General features: G+C 44.5%; 1 protein-coding gene across 1 annotated transcript in view; it reads right to left on the bottom strand.

The window, feature by feature from the left end:
- Nucleotides 1–11,110, bottom strand: part of Selenoi (selenoprotein I) — a 35,164-nt gene extending 24,054 nt beyond the window's left edge. Inside the window, exon 1 of the mRNA XM_038318544.1 lies at nt 10,900–11,110. Within this exon, the coding sequence (XP_038174472.1) occupies nt 10,900–10,956 (57 nt within the window). The 5' untranslated portion in view covers nt 10,957–11,110. The remainder of the gene's footprint in view (nt 1–10,899) is intronic.
- Nucleotides 11,111–15,715: the final 4,605 nt, after the last annotated feature.

Consider the following 15,715-nt stretch of genomic DNA (forward strand, 5'->3'; position numbering starts at 1 on the left):
GAAATACCCAGAGCCATCAGAGGCTGAGGAAGAGGGATTCTCCCCTAGCATTTTAGAGACAGTGCGACCCTTCCAAGACCTTGGTTTTCTAGCCTCCAGAACTGTGAGAAAATAAATTTATGTTGTCTAAAGCCACCCTACTGCACAACAATTCCCATGGCATCACTAGAAAACCAATGAAGATGTGACCTACCCTCCATTACTTAGTCGAAGTCAGATCAACTGTGCCCTAGAAGGTGAGAAGGTAGTCAATGTACACACACAGCATCAAGTAAAAGAAACCAGACCTGAAAGAGAATGTTTCTACACAGTTCACAAATTATCTGAAGCTCAAAAAGGAAGCCATGGACCATGGGCTAGAGAGATGACTCGGTTAAGAGCATGTACTACTCTAGCAGAGGACAAGAGTTTGGGTCCCAACACCCGCATCAGGCGCAGGTGCTCTGGTGTGTGTATGTGCACCATGTGGTGCGGATGCTCTGGTGTGTGTATGTGCACCACGTGGTGCAGGCGTTCCGGTGTGTGTATGTGCACCATGTGGTGCGGATGCTCTGGTGTGTGTATGTGCACCACGTGGTACAGATGCCAGTAGAGGCAGAAGAGGGCACTGGATCCCTGGAATTGGAATTACATGTGGTTATGAGCCAAACAAGTGGATGCTGGGAACTGTACCCTTAACCACTGAGCTATCTTTCCTGTCCCCTTGCTAGCAATGTTTTAACATTATTATGGGAAGCTCCCTTTACTGGTGCCCTATTAACAGTACCATATTGTATTTGTATTGCTTTGTGTCCAAAGGACAATTTTATTGGTTCCCTCACTTAATATTATAAAGTATACACGACAATGTTAATTGCCACTTGACAGACCCTAGAACCGCCTAGAACATGGGCCTCTGAGCATGTGGGGAGCATGTTAACTAAGGTGGGAAAAGTCGTCTCAATCATTGGCCATTCCCTGGGCAGGGAACCCTGGACTGTAGACTGGAGAGCACCAGCTGAGCACCAACAGCATCCATCCCTCTTCTCCCGGTCCTGGATCTGATGTGCGCAGCTACTTCCAACCCCTGCTGCCTTTGTCCTTTAAGTTGTTTTTGTCAGGAGTATTTTATCCTAGCAACAGGAAAGGAAACTAATATAAGGACTATCAGTCTCCCATCTTACAGATAAAGAGGCTATAAAACCAGATCAGCACAGTTGATAAATGGGAAGGTCTAAGTCATACATCCTGAGTTCAATAAGACTAGTCATCTTAGAACACTCCAGTGAAACTGAGCACTTTGCTGTGTGAGCTGGACTATGCTGTCTGACAGAGCCATAAACTCCTACATCAGTGGTTCTCAACCTTGCAGTCACCATCCCTTTCACAGGGCTCACATATCAGATATCTTATATATTACAATTCATAACAGTAGCAAAATTACAGTTATGAAGAGGCAATGAAATAATTTTATGGTTGGGGGTCACCACATGAGGAACTGTATTAAAAAGTCACAGCCTTAGGGAGGTTGAAAATCACTGTCCTAAATTCAATGCACTAAAATTAGAAGCTCTCCCAATATAGATTTTTCTCTCTCAATGTATGGTACACACATCTCAAGGTGATTCCCAATGAGTCACACCCTTGTATCTCCTTGATGGGTCAATTCTGCTTCCCTAAGGGTAGAACCTGTGGCTTGCTTCTAATCAAGAGAACACAGCAAGGATGATGGATGTCACTGTCTTTTCTAAAATGTATTACAAGCAGAAGTGTGAAGACCAGAGGTCACCCTCTGGTGCTATGCCTCAGAAGCCATTCACCTTTCTGTTTTGAGACAGAGTCTCATAAAGGAACCTGGCTCACTGCCTAGGCTAAGATGATTAGCTAGTGAGCCCAGGGACCCATCTATCTCTGTCTCAATACTGGGTTTAAAGCATGGCCCACCAAGCCTAGCTTTCTTGTATGAGAGCTAGGAATCTTAACTCAGGCCTTCATGTACTTTATCAGCTATCTTTCCCAGCCAGAGAGGAGACAAACTGAAGCCTGCTAACACATTCTCAGTACTTGGGAGGAAGAGGCAGAAAGATATCTAGTAAGAGGCCCACCTGGGCTACACAGCAGATGCTACCTCCAACAAAAGAGACCTCAGCAGCAGAGCCCTTGCTAGTATGGACAAATCTCTGGATATGACCTTCAATACCACAAAGGAAAAGAGGAAGAAAAGAAAAAGAAAAATCAGTTACTTGATGTTTGAGAGCTAATGTATACATACTAGAGTAAGATGATGTCTCCTTCACATCCATTTCTTGTGATATAATTGAGTATTTCTTTGAAGCAGGTTGTTCTCAACGTGTGGGTCTCAAAACCAGATCCATAGCATCAAGGCCCCAAGAATGGGACCAGGCAATCTGCCCTTTTTATTTATTTGTTTACTTATTGGTTTTTCTTGGGTTTTTTTGTTTTTTTAAAGGATTCCTCTGTGTATCTGTAGCTGTCCTGGAACTCTGTAGACTAGGCTCACTTTGAACTCAAAGATCTACCTGCCTCTGCCTCCAGAGTGTAAAGATTAAAGGCATGTGCCACCACGCTAGGCTCAGGACCTGCCTTTTAACAAATCCTTCTGAAGGGAAACTCAGTGCAAATTTGATTCATGACTGAAGGAAAAGCCGCTAACAAGAACTTAGTGGCCTACTGGAGGTAACTCCAAACATCACATTGTAAGCAAAAGGCAAATACAGTTTTAATAAACATCAAGTACCCATTAAAAGCCTACTAAATGCAAGAAAGCACTGTGCCACAATCAAGAAACAAAAATACTACCTGTAAACTTCAGATGCATTTGGTGGGGGATATAACCCTAAACAAAGTTCCTCCAGTGTCTTTGTGGCTATGAGGCTCTAAGATCTACACCCACAGACAACGTGACTCAAACAGTAATGAGCTCTCATTTCAGTGAGCACTGCCATTTATATCTGCTAACAAGTCAGAGCAGGCTGGAGAATTACAGCCAGGTAGAGATGCACAAGCCATGATGACGAGCAGGCCCACCTCAGTGAGGGAATGGGAATACTTATTGAGGAACGGCGTACCAATCATATGATAAATACACAGGCCCTGTAGATTCTTGCATAAGAGTCGTATTTGAGGAAAAACACTTATTCTGCCTGTTGTATTGTGTATATAAAAACAGGAAGAAATCTAAAAAGACCACAGAACCATAGGATGATCCGACACATGCCTACAATCCCAGCACTTGAGAGACGGGCTGGGCCCTTCCACATCCATCATTAATCAAAAAAATGCCCCAGAAACTTTTACCTACAGGCCAATCAGATGAAGCCATTTTCCCATCTGAGCTTCCCTCTTCCTGGATGACTCTAGTTTTGTGTCAAGTTGACAAAAAACACCAAGGTTTCTGTGTAGATTGGGACCTTGGATCCCGGGTGTTTGAGAAAAGGCATCATGTACTTCAAGCTGGGCTCTTACTGAGACCCTTTGAGAGTAAAGAAATGTGGCCCATGGCTCGATTTATTATCTGCCCCAGAGAAGATACTTCATCTTATAAAGCACACAAGGACCTGAGTTCGATTCCTAGCACCCACAGAAGAAAGCTACGCCTGGTAGTACATAAATGTTATTTGGTATAACCTCGGGGTGAGATGTGTTTGTATGTTACAAGCTACTTAATGTTCTATGGAGGGAAACGTGAATGGCAGGTTTCAGTTTTCATATGCTTAACACTAAATATTATATACCAGGCACTTGGCAAATATTAACTCATTCAACTCTGAAAATGATCCTGTGACGTAAGAACTATCAAATTTCACAGATGAGAAAAGCTGGAGCGATGGGATTGTCTGTTAAGGACACACAATAGAATGTGCATACTTTTTACTTAAATATTAGTCCCAAACTATTTTTTAAAAGTATCTTCATTCTCAGAGCCATGAGCAAGACGTCCCTTTTTATCCTGCTTCACTTTCTGTGTCTTCAGTCAACCACAGGAAATCCTGTTCTTTAGTCTGCACATCCACACCACACACACTACCACCCCCTAGTCATTTGGCAGGGGCCAAGGTTTAGGGACCGAGTATTGTGGGATCACATTGTTTATACTAAAAAATCATACTCCCCGCTAGTTCCAGGACAGGCTCTAGAAACTACAGGGAAACCCTGTCTCGAAAAACCAAAAAAAAAAAGAAAAAAAAATCATACTCCCCAACTCCTATGTCACTCAGCTCACCACTAGGCACTGTGTGTCGTGTGATCACAAGAAGGCTAGAGTGAGTATTTTGACAGAGATCAAGAGAAGCCATGTTACTGGAACTTTTACTAGCGTATACTGCTGTTATCAACACCTTGCTGTACCTAAATTACTAATGGAACTTTGCCATAGGTTTGCTTGTCTCTGCAGCAAAATTACACGACAAAGTTGTGTTACCTCAGGGTTGAGGTATCCATTGAATGTCCTGGAATATATCCCACGCAGACAAAGGGACGACAAGACTCAACTGAATGCACACCAGCAATCCACCTCACCTGTGCTACTTTGGTTTCCATTGTACATTTTCTCATGTGCAAACCACTAGACATCTATCCAACTAAGCATTTACTAAAGGTTATTATTCCAATATTACATCCCTTGTACAAAACACAGCCAGTACCAACAACGAATAGCTTACACTTCATTCCTAGGTTTAAGAGGCAGCATATCGTGAAGAACACAAACCCTAGATACAACAAATCTCAGTCCACTGCATTACAAGTGGAAGGAAGGGTCTTGGGGGTTTCCTCCACACAGCACCTGAAGACGAGGAACTTTCTTCCGCTCCTGCTGAATCTCTCCCCTGACCGACAGAACCTCCCCACCCACCCTCCTTGTGCTCCTTCAGAAAGATGCCTTTCTCTTCTACTTGCAGAATAGAGTTCTTCAAGAGACATTTGAAAGGGAAGGAAGGAAGGAGGGAGAGAGAAAGAGAGAAAAGAAGAGAAAAGGAATGAGTGAATTGGAGATATGGTCTTGCTATGCTGCCTGGGTGGTTTTGAATTCCAGCCTCAGCCTCCTGAGTGCTGGAATTACATATATGCATTAGCACACCTGGCAACTGTTTAGGTTTTACCTAAAACCCCTAGAGTATTTCCAAGGCTTATTAATGCACATACTAGGAATAATCTCATCAAGGCAACTAATGTCCCACTGATGATGAGTTATTCTTGAGTAACAGTTGACCTCTAGGTATTGCCATATTTACATCTAAGATGATACTGCAGACAGTCTGCAGTCACAGTAATCAAAAATCAAAAGATCAATAATTTCTCATACTATTTCTAATGAGGTTCAGGAAGCATCCTAGTCTTTGAAATTACAGAAACTGTCTCTAACAGAGGACTACTCGTTTACAAATGACAGTGTTTTGTTTCTTTTTGTTCTTTTGAGACAAGGTCTTGCTATGTCGCCTAGGCTGGCCTTAAATTCTTGCTAATCCACCAGTTTCAGCCTCAAAGTGCTAAGATGATTAACATGTGCCCAGATTATAGGCTTGAGCGTTCTTTAGAACAATTAATTTTGTTTTAATTTCTAAGTTCACAAACTATACTTATTCATGTACACCCATCCAACAAAAAAAAAAAAAAAAAAAAAAAAAAAACAATGACCTCCCTAAAAGGTTATTATAAAGTCATTGGGCCTGTCATCACAGCACTTGGGAGGGACAGGGACAAAGACCAGGTGTTCTGTGACATCCTTGGCCACATAAGACTTTGAAACCAGATTGGTCTATAAGAGACCTCATTACACACAAAAATAATAATAAAGGAACTTTAAAAAAGAATTTTAAAGCATTATAATACAGTGCTTCACAAAATCCCGCCTCACATGACAGCTACCTCCCTCAACCTAGTCCACCTACCTACCAGATCCTGAGTCACCCTGGCTTCTCCTACCTTTTATGTGCCCCTACCCAACTCCCAGCACCACCCCCAGCTACTCATCCAGTTACCATGTCTGTCAATCTTAAATCAGGGATGGAAAAGGTCAAATGAACAGAGAAGACCTATATGCGATGCATGGGCCAGCAGGGGCATGGCGAACTGGAGAGCACATATTCATTTATTGATTTATTGATTTATGATTTGGGTTTTTTTTTTTTCACTTTCTTCTTGCTGTTTAAGACTATGTTTCACAGTCTCTAGGATGGCCAGAAACCTGCTGTGCACTGAAGCTGCCTCGCTCTTCCTGTCACCTCCTCAAAACTGTCAGTCACAGAAGCATGTTCCTCCTCACCCAGTCATCTACTCCACCACCCCCTTTTTTAAGACATAGTCTCATTATGTATCCTTGGTTAGCCTGGATCACTACGTAGATCAGGCTGGCCTCTAACTCACAGGAACTCATCTGCCTCTGTCTCTCTGGTGCTAGGATTACAGGCATGTGCAATCAAACCCAGCCATATACCTTTTTAAAAGAAGTTAAGCACCAAGGCTGAATAAAAGAGGAAGTTCAAGGATAGTGTTGCCCAATGTTCTGATTTTTCAAAAACATCTGGAAATCTGGACTTTTGAGGGAAAGATTACTTTTTAAAACAAAGTAAGAACAAATTAAATGCATCTGCTAGATAAATTCAGTATGAGCTTTCCAATTGTGACCTGTATTTTTAGAATCTCGTCACCCTTGCTAGGTGTGGCAGCTCATGCCTGTAATCCCAGAACTAGGTAGGCTGAGGCAGGAAGATCAGCAGTTGGAGGTTAGCTGGGCTACAGAGCAAGACTGTAAGGGAGAAAAGGAGGGAGGGAGGGTGAGAAGGAGGGAGGGAGGGAGGAAGGGAAGGGAAGGGAAGGGAAGGGAAGGAAGGAAGGAAGGAAGGAAGGAAGGAAGGAAGGAAGGAAGGAAGGAAGAAGGAGGAAGGAAAGAAGATCTCTGCTCTCTTGGAGGACACAGTGCTGCAGACCTGTCATCTCAACACTATGGACACCAAGGGAAGAGATCATGAGCTTAAGGCACACAGGGACACAGACAATCTCTATTCCTTCTATTCCTGTAATACCCAGGCCTTCAACACTTCTTAGGTAGGGGTGTAGTTATTTATTGGCATCAGAATCACTTGGTGGGGGGTAATCACTGCCCTGACACCAAGTGATTCTAATGCCAATAAATATGGGCCACAGACACTAACCCACAGAACAAAATTACTCCCGCTCTGTCAGGAGCCTGCCTTTCTTGCCAGTTTCATCTGCCATGCCACCATTATACTCAAACACCTTATTTTGTGGTTCTCAGAAAACCTCTCCATCCCGCATCTCCTGGCCCTTATCTGACAGGGTGCCTTTCCACTTGCACACTCTCTCAGTTCTCCTCTTTCTAGACTGCCCTTGCCTTCCCCACCATCACCTCTGAAGTCTTCCTCAGGTCTAACATCCACTCCCACCTACCAGCGTATGCTGCCTCTGTCCTTCCCCAAAGCACCTAGAACTTAGGATCTGCACTCACTGTTTAATAAAGGTTTGTTTACCTTCCCTTATGCCGCCCGACTGGGCTCTTTGAAGTCAGGAATTTCAGCTTAGTTAAACCCCAGTGCTGTGCCTGATGAGTGAATGCCTGCCGAATAAATAAAATTACACGATATGGCCAGGAAGACCGAAAGCCAGTTTGGATTCTGGTTCTCTGGCTTTGCTATCAGGAAGCAAAGACAGTTTCTCTTTACAACTTGTTCACTGTAATAGTAATAAATTCACAATAACTACAGCCCCGTGTCAGGCTGTTGTCATCAGTCATGTTGATTAACTACCCAACAGCAGGAGCCAACCCCTGAAATTCTACTCTTGAAACTAAACAAAATTGAGCACATTCCCCCCCACCCCCAAAGCGAAAGGATACAATGTGACACTAGCTGCAACACTATAAATTAAAACAGCGCCTGCCTCAGGTCTGACTAAGCAAACAACAGAGAACCCATGAAGGCATTGAGTCCCTCAGCAGTGTCGTCTCATCTGGACAGGAGGAAAGGGAAAGCACCGAGTAGAGGAAAGGCGCGAGTCTCACCAAGGTGGATGATTTCACCACAAGGTCTGAGGCTGCGCTTAAGAACAATGGCACTCTCAAATTGGCACATTCATATTCAAGGTGAAAATTCAAAAGAAGCCTTCCGGTACCCACATGTACGGCTCCCTTTACCAGACTTAAAATTCTTCCTTTTCTCTCCATTTTCATTCCTTCAGTATTTACTGGGCCGCTCTGTGGCTCAGGATGCTGTGGAGACACTGATCACGTTGAACATGACAGCCACCAGCCCCACCCACCTAGAGCTCCTGTCTTAACACAGGAAGCAGACTTTCAACTAAGTATGAAACTAACTGTCGAACAGGACTATGTGAAACTCTGCCAGAAGATGCGAGTACTCAGAGAGTATATAAAGCAGAGTCCAGCCCAGGCTTCTTCTGTACTGAAAACCACCCCTTTCTTACCATAGAAACCTAACTACCTCCTTGTGTGCAACCCTCTTGGCGGCGAACTGTGCAAGCGCCAGGTTTCCACATGTGGCTCTCAGATGTGCCTCTAGGGACGATAAAGAAATTCAACTGGTTCAAAAGCAAATTTTTTCCCCACCAAATGTTCTAGAAGTATCTTTTTTTTCCCCTCTGTATCTTTTGGCTAGATGAGAAAAGGTCACAGCAGAGAATAAAAATCTCTCTAAGTGTGCCGACTGCACATTGGGGGTTTTAGCTCTGTACATTTGGGGTGGAGTTTTAGCTCATGAAGCCGTGAAACATGGGCCCTCTGAAGACCACACAATGAGAAGGGGATGAGAAAGAAAAGATTTCTGTGTACAATTCACAGGCCAACAAAAATGAACACATGAACTTTTTTTTTCTTTTGGGTACCTCTGATTCATTCTTTTAATATAAATGTGGTATGGTATTGAACAAGGAACCTTCTACTAGAAGAATGATAAGGTAATAAATTCGTATTTAATTTTGGGGCCCTCCCTCCCCCCAAAAAAGCCTCATCATAACTAAAATGACATCAACAAACTATTTTGGTGAATGAACGCTGGGGCACTTGCTAAACTGACCTTTGTTTTCCAGGACGATAGGAAACCTACTGTCAGATACAGGAACTGAATCAGATAAGGGAGGAGGGGATCACCACTGAAAACCACACTGAAATGTCTGATAAAGCAGGACTCCTCGGTAAAGAAAACAGGGTTCACTAAACAAATACAATTGCTTTTTTATAAAAACTTGCTATGGGTTGGGCGGTGGTGGCGCATGCCTTTAATCCCAGCACGTGTGAGGCAGAGGCAGTAGATCTCTGTGAGTTTGAGGTCAGGTTGTTCTCTAAGAGCAAGTTCCAGGACAGGCTCCAAAGCCACAGAGAAACCCTGTCTCAAAAATCCCAAAAATAGGGGCTGGAGAGATGGCTCAGTAGTTAAGAGCATTGCCTGCTCTTCCAAAGGTCCTGAGTTCAATTCCCGGCAACCACATGGTGGCTCACAACCATCTGTAATGAGGTCTGGTGCCTTCTTCTGGCCTGGGGACATACGCACAAACAGAATATTGTATACATAATAAAAATAAATAAATATTTTTTTAAAATCCCAAAAATAAAAAAATAAATAAAAAACTTGCTCTAAATGTCAGGCTCTAGTAAGGAGAAAATATTTTAGCTGTCAATCTTTATAAAGTGCAGCATAGATACTGAAAGAGCGGGAGCTAACGACACAACAGGAGGTATTAATAGCCTTCTGCAACACAAGTTATAAGGCCCCCGACCAAAGTTAGGCTCTGGAACTTCTCCCCAGGTACAGTAAGACAAGTCACCACCTCAATTCAGAATGGTATAGTCCGATGCTATTTCAAAGAGGGATACCCTAGGGCCTTCTAAAGCCCCTCGGGGTTCAGTTAAACAAAATTAAGATTCCCACCCCCAGATATTCATTCATTGCACAAATGCTTGCTAGGTGCCAACCGTGCAGTGTAAGCAAGCCCTGCGCTTCAGCCACGCCTCATCATTTGGACGTTCTAGTCCATTCGACAAGCACATTAATTTCATAAAGGAACAGGAAGGCTTAGCAAAGATGAAACAGTAAAGCCCATTATTTCAGGCGAAGATGACAAGATGGCCAGCAGCTCCCTGGTGGGAGTGCTAAATCAGAGTGAAAACCATCATTATTTCCTGGGGGTCATTACGTGTCAGGCACTTTTCAACCCTTTACAATCCGCTGAGCACGACAGAAACTCACACTTGGGCTACGAGCCTAAAGGAGAGGCTGAGTGGGGTTTCAACGACTCTCCCAAAGACAAACAGAAACTTGACTTTGGCATCGGGTTTCGATGTACTCGAAAGCCCGCGCGCTCTTTGCACTACACAGTTCCTTCCAGTGCATAATGTCTCAAGCACCACGCCAGCGTCCGCGCCACGAACCACAGTGGAAGCCTCTTTCCAGGGGCAGGGTGGGGCGCATCTGCATCAAGACCTGGAGAAGTCACTTCCCCTCCCTCAGCATCCGCCACGGGACCATCCCGATCTCCGAAGTTGGAATTAGAAGCACTGACAGGCAGATGTGAAGTTCATTCAAACGAAGCCCAACAAAAAGAAACAGAAGGGAACGGCCCCCTCTCGAGAAGAGGCTGAAAAAGCGCAGCCCTGACAAGTAACAAGGAAAAGGAGAGAAAGGAATTCTCTCACTCTCTCCGGGTGCTATAAGGAAAAGGCAGTCTTCCGCGGGGTACGGAGCCCGGGCGGCGGGCCTAGGATGATCCCACGCTCCCCGACCGCGAGCCCCCCCCAAGGATCCCCGCAACAACGCCCGCCGGCGCGCCACGCGGCAGGCACAAGGTGACACGGACCGCGCCGGCCCCTCAGCCGCCAGGGCGCGGCCGGGGCGAGGAGGAGAGGGGCTGCCGTCCGCCCTCCCGCTCTACCTTGTACTTGTCAAAGCCGGCCAGCTGCTCCGGGCTCACGTATTCGTAGCCAGCCATGACGACCCGAAAACAGAACGCCCACTCCGCAGCGGCAGCGACTCTCCGCGACCGGGAGATGAAACACGAGCAGCGCACGGCACCGTGCAGGGCTGGGAGACCCTGGGCTGGTAAAGAAGGTAGAGGCGCGCTCCTCCCACCGCGCACGCGTAGCCGACCCAGGGCGCAAGCGCAGCCCCCCGTGGCTCCCGCCCACCCGGTACGGACACCGCCCTTCGCACGGCCCGCCCCAGGACCGATTCTATCCAATCGGCACGGAGTGGCCAATACCAAGTCCCGCCCTCCCGCTCTCTTCGTCAATTCATTTGCTGGAGTCAAATTAGGTGAACTGAAGTAAGAGGAGAGGTGAAAGGTCACCTTCCCAGCAGCCTTTGCTCTTGTCTCTGATCTAGGACCCTCGGGGTGACTGTGTGGGGGTCCCTTATAAGCTTGTGGTCTGGGTGAGTGTGTGCGAGGGAGCGCGGGAGGAAAGGCGGGGCCGGGTGCCTGCCGAGGCGGGCTTCGAGCTCCTGGAGCCTCTGGAGCCTGAGTTGATGGTGCTGAGCGAACGGGAGACTGGGAGCGGTCCAATAAAGGGACTTAAAAAGCCAACAGAGTCCATCCCCCTCTGGTCGGTGTTGCTTGTGAACTTTGGACTGCGTCGTCAAAATTGCACTGGTTCAATCCGGTGCGAATTCCAATTGCTTAAATCTCCACGATCTCCCATAAAACCATTAATCTCTCGGTATCGACGGAGCCTTAACTGTGATAGCAAGGAGTGGTGTTTTTACACAACTAGTTCCCAGGGTATTGTAAAAAGAGCAGGTCATCAGTGGTTACTATGTATCTAATAATAGAAAATGTTTAATAATAATTGCTACTTTTTTACTGAATGCCCTACCTGCCGAGAACTTTACATACATTATCGCCAACCCACTAACATTGTGATGAGGGGTATTTCCCCCACTTCCCCTAGCACAAAACCAGGAGTTGCGTATCCCCAATACCAGCAAAAAGAAATTCAGATTACATTACCTGTCCAGAGACACTTATTTGGTTAGAAATGGTCAACCCAATTAGAAATATAGTCCTATTAAAATCACTACCTCAGTGAGTCTGCCAGTCTCCCAAGTTCCTGGAATAAGGGCAATTAATTTGAAATCACTTTTTATGTTCCTTAAGGTCATTCACTTAACAAATACTAGAACCTAAGATATGCCAAGCACAATTTTTGGCTGTATCCTCCCTTCTAAAGTCTAGGGGGTGTGCATGGGTGGGGTTGTCATTTTTTAAGACAGGATCTTGTACTGTCGTCCCAGGTAGTCTGGAACTCACTGTACAGCCCAGACTAACCTCAAATAGCATCTCAGTCTCTTAAGTGCTAAGACTGTAGTGTGAGCCACCACACCCAGCTCAAAAGTGTGCAATTCTTAATGAGGTAATGCATATAAAGATAAAAATCTTTACCCTGTATTTCTTATAGAAAATATAAGTCAGACAAAAAGAAAGGAATCTTGCCATCAGGTGGTGTTTTTAATATAAACCTTGTACTATTCCATGAAAAATACAAACTTCATACTTTAACATATTTTAATTATGGTGGAAAACCATTAAAAAGTGACATGATAGGGCCAGAGAGATGACTCAGCCTTTAAAAGCATTGGCTGCTTTTCCAGAGGACCTGAGTTCAACCCAGCACCGATTTGGTGACTCACAACTGTCTGTGGCTCCAGTCCCAGCAGATATGATGCCCTCTTCTGGCTCCCAAGAGCACTGCATGCACTGGGAACACACACTCATACACATAAAATTTGATTTTTAAAAAAGTGACATCTGTGCAAACTAATAAGACTACATAAACTACACTTCTTAACTACTTCATAAGGCAACAAACTCAATGTAGCTTCCCCCCACTTTTTTGGGGGGGTGTGGTTTTCAAGACAGAGTTTCTCTGTGTGTCACTCTGGCTGTCCTAGAACTTGCTCTGTAGACCAGGCTGTCTTGAATTCTGATCCACCTGCCTCTGCCTCCCAAGTGCTGGGATTAAGGTTCTATGCCACCACTGCCCAGTTTTTTTTTTTTTTGCTTTTTTTTATGGTTTATTTAACTTTATGTGCATTGGTGTAAAGGTGTCAGATCCCCTGCAACTGGATCTTTAGACAGTTGTGAGCTGCCATGTGGGTGCTAGGAATTGAACCCGGGACCTCTGGAAGAGCAGTCAGTGCTCTTAACCACTGAGCCATCTCTTCAGCCCCCAGCTTTTCTTTTCTTAAGAAATGCTTTCTTTCCCCCAGAGCTGAGTGTGGTGATGTACACTTACAATTCCAGCTTGCAGGAAAGCTGAGTCAGGAGGATCACTTTTGCCAAGGTTGACCTTAAATTCATAATCCTCCTGCCTCAAGAGCAATGTAGTAAATATGTTTTCAAGAGCAACTTAACGACGTTTTTGTTATCTTTAATTATGTGTATGGAAAGAGTATGTGAGTATAGGCACCTGAGGAGGCCAGAGGCATCCAGTCTCCCTGAGCTGGAGTTAGGCAGTTGTGAGCTGCAGGACATGGGTGCTGAGAAGAAACCCTGGTCCTTTTTAGTTTCGTAAAGGTAAGCAGTTGCAGTTTGCTGCTCTCCTTTGTAGAAGGCTGTTGAAACTTAAAATCAATTATAACGCCTGAGAACTGTCCTAATGTGAGCCGCTCCGCCGGTGCAAAGAAATCCAGTTAGGTCAGATTAAATCAAATTAAAACGCCCATGTTTTATTAAGTGCATGGCAGGGGAGACAAAAAAAGCAGGGAGCACATGCAAACGTGTTCCTTCTGTGGGAGCCCACTTAAATACCCCGGAAAGGGGTCAGGACCTGGCATGCTGGGATTTGGAGTCCAGAGCAATGCAACTCCCAGGCCAGGGGGCTGGGATGGATGCCAGGGCCTGGGGTGATGCTCTCAACTTAAACAAGAACATCTTCAACAGAAACAATATAGACCTTTCACTACACTCTGACATCTTGCTGAGGGATCCTCAACAATTCAATCTTACTTTGCCCCGGTTTTTTATTTTCTTCTTTTCAATAGTGTATTTATTTGTTAGCAGGAGGGAGCATGGGGAAGCCAGAGGCCAACTTTCCACAGCTGGCTTCCTTCTCCCACCGTGTGGATCCTGGGGAATCTAACTCGCTGTCAGGTGTGGCAGCAAACGCCTTTCCCCTTTAAGCCATCTTGCTAGACCTCCAGTTCTCTATTTTAAAAGGCATTAGACTAATGCCAAAATCTTATGCACCTCTGAAATCCAGTAAATTATGTCATTTAACTTCTCAGATGAAACCAGCTCACTGGAGAAGATGCCTTTCCTTCGGCTATTACACAGATCATGCAAAATGATGTGGCTTAAATGAAGGTGGTTAAATTAAAGCCAGGCAAGCATACAATAGACTTCCTTGAGTCCTGTGAACCATAGGACTAGGTCAGCTTCCCACACACTTAGAAGATGCCTAAGAAGAGGAAAGTATTCAACAAAATGCCTTTGGAATTGAACCGCTCTCCTGTCTCCTCTTTTCTGAATCTCACTCAAGGAGGCTTTTATGCTCCAAGCAGCCGGAGTGAGCAGAGACTGTCATATATTGGCCTGGCTGTTCCCCTCTTCCCAGTGTGCCACAGGAGTGAGTGTGGTTTATTTGTTTGCCACGTCATCCGTTGAACTTGACCTCGTTGGCCTTCCTACCTGTGTCTCTTTTCTTCCCCATCCCCCATCTCTACCAGTATGGAGACTGAACCTAGGGCCTTGCTCTCACTAGGTGAACATCTGCATCTCACACCCTCAAAATCAAACATATTACCCTTCAGAATAATAATCTTAGAAAACATTAATTCACACTAAAAAAAAAAGTTAACTTTGTAATATAACCTGCAAAGAACTTAATTCTTGTAGTTTCTGTTTTATTTAGTCAGAAGGAAGAATGTGTCAGGTAAGTGCAATAGCTAGTAAGTTAAAGAACGAATAGAGTTAATAACACCAATAAAAGTTATTGAAGTCATAAAAATGAACAAAATATTCCACGGAAGTTGGTAAAAGATGTAATGGCTTTATTCTTTAAAAAATAAAAATAAGGCCAGATGTGTGGCTCATGCCTGCAATCTGAGCATTTGGGAAACTAACACAGAAGAATTGCTTTAAGTTTGAGGCCAGCATGTGTTACAGTATGAGACCTTGTTTTGTTTTGTTTTGTTAAAGAATTAAATAAATGAAATAAATGAGGTATAAGTTAGTGATCGAGCATGAATGTTTCATATACATGAAACCCTGGGTTTAATATTAGCCCCAGCACCAAAATAATAATACAGTGATAAAAATAATGTCTCATAAGTTTTGTGGTCCTTGGCTGAGTTACAGCACTTAGCCTCAAATGCAGAGGCTCTGGCTTCAGTCTCGTACCCTAACACCCCCCACTACCACCACCACCAGTTCTCAGAGCACTTGGGCATCACTGGTACACCCTAACAACTGAACCAGGAGCCAGAAGGTTGTTTCAATTGTACGGAATAGAACAAATGAAAAGCCATATATTTTGCCTCCAGATTACTCAATTTGTAGTAACTTTGAATATTTCTTCCACTGGATTATACAAGTTACTCTAATAAGGTGTTAGGAAAAAAAGCAGTATGTCTAGTTGTTTTGCAGTGGGCCTCACATATTAGGCAAGCACTCTACCACTGAGTACCATTGCCAAACCAGTAAACCAGCTTCTAATCAAGGCTAAGGCATGCCAAGAACGGGACTAGGAAAAAGT

This window comes from Arvicola amphibius, chromosome 2, assembly GCF_903992535.2.
Source record: "Arvicola amphibius chromosome 2, mArvAmp1.2, whole genome shotgun sequence".
Taxonomy (NCBI): Eukaryota; Metazoa; Chordata; class Mammalia; order Rodentia; family Cricetidae; genus Arvicola; species Arvicola amphibius.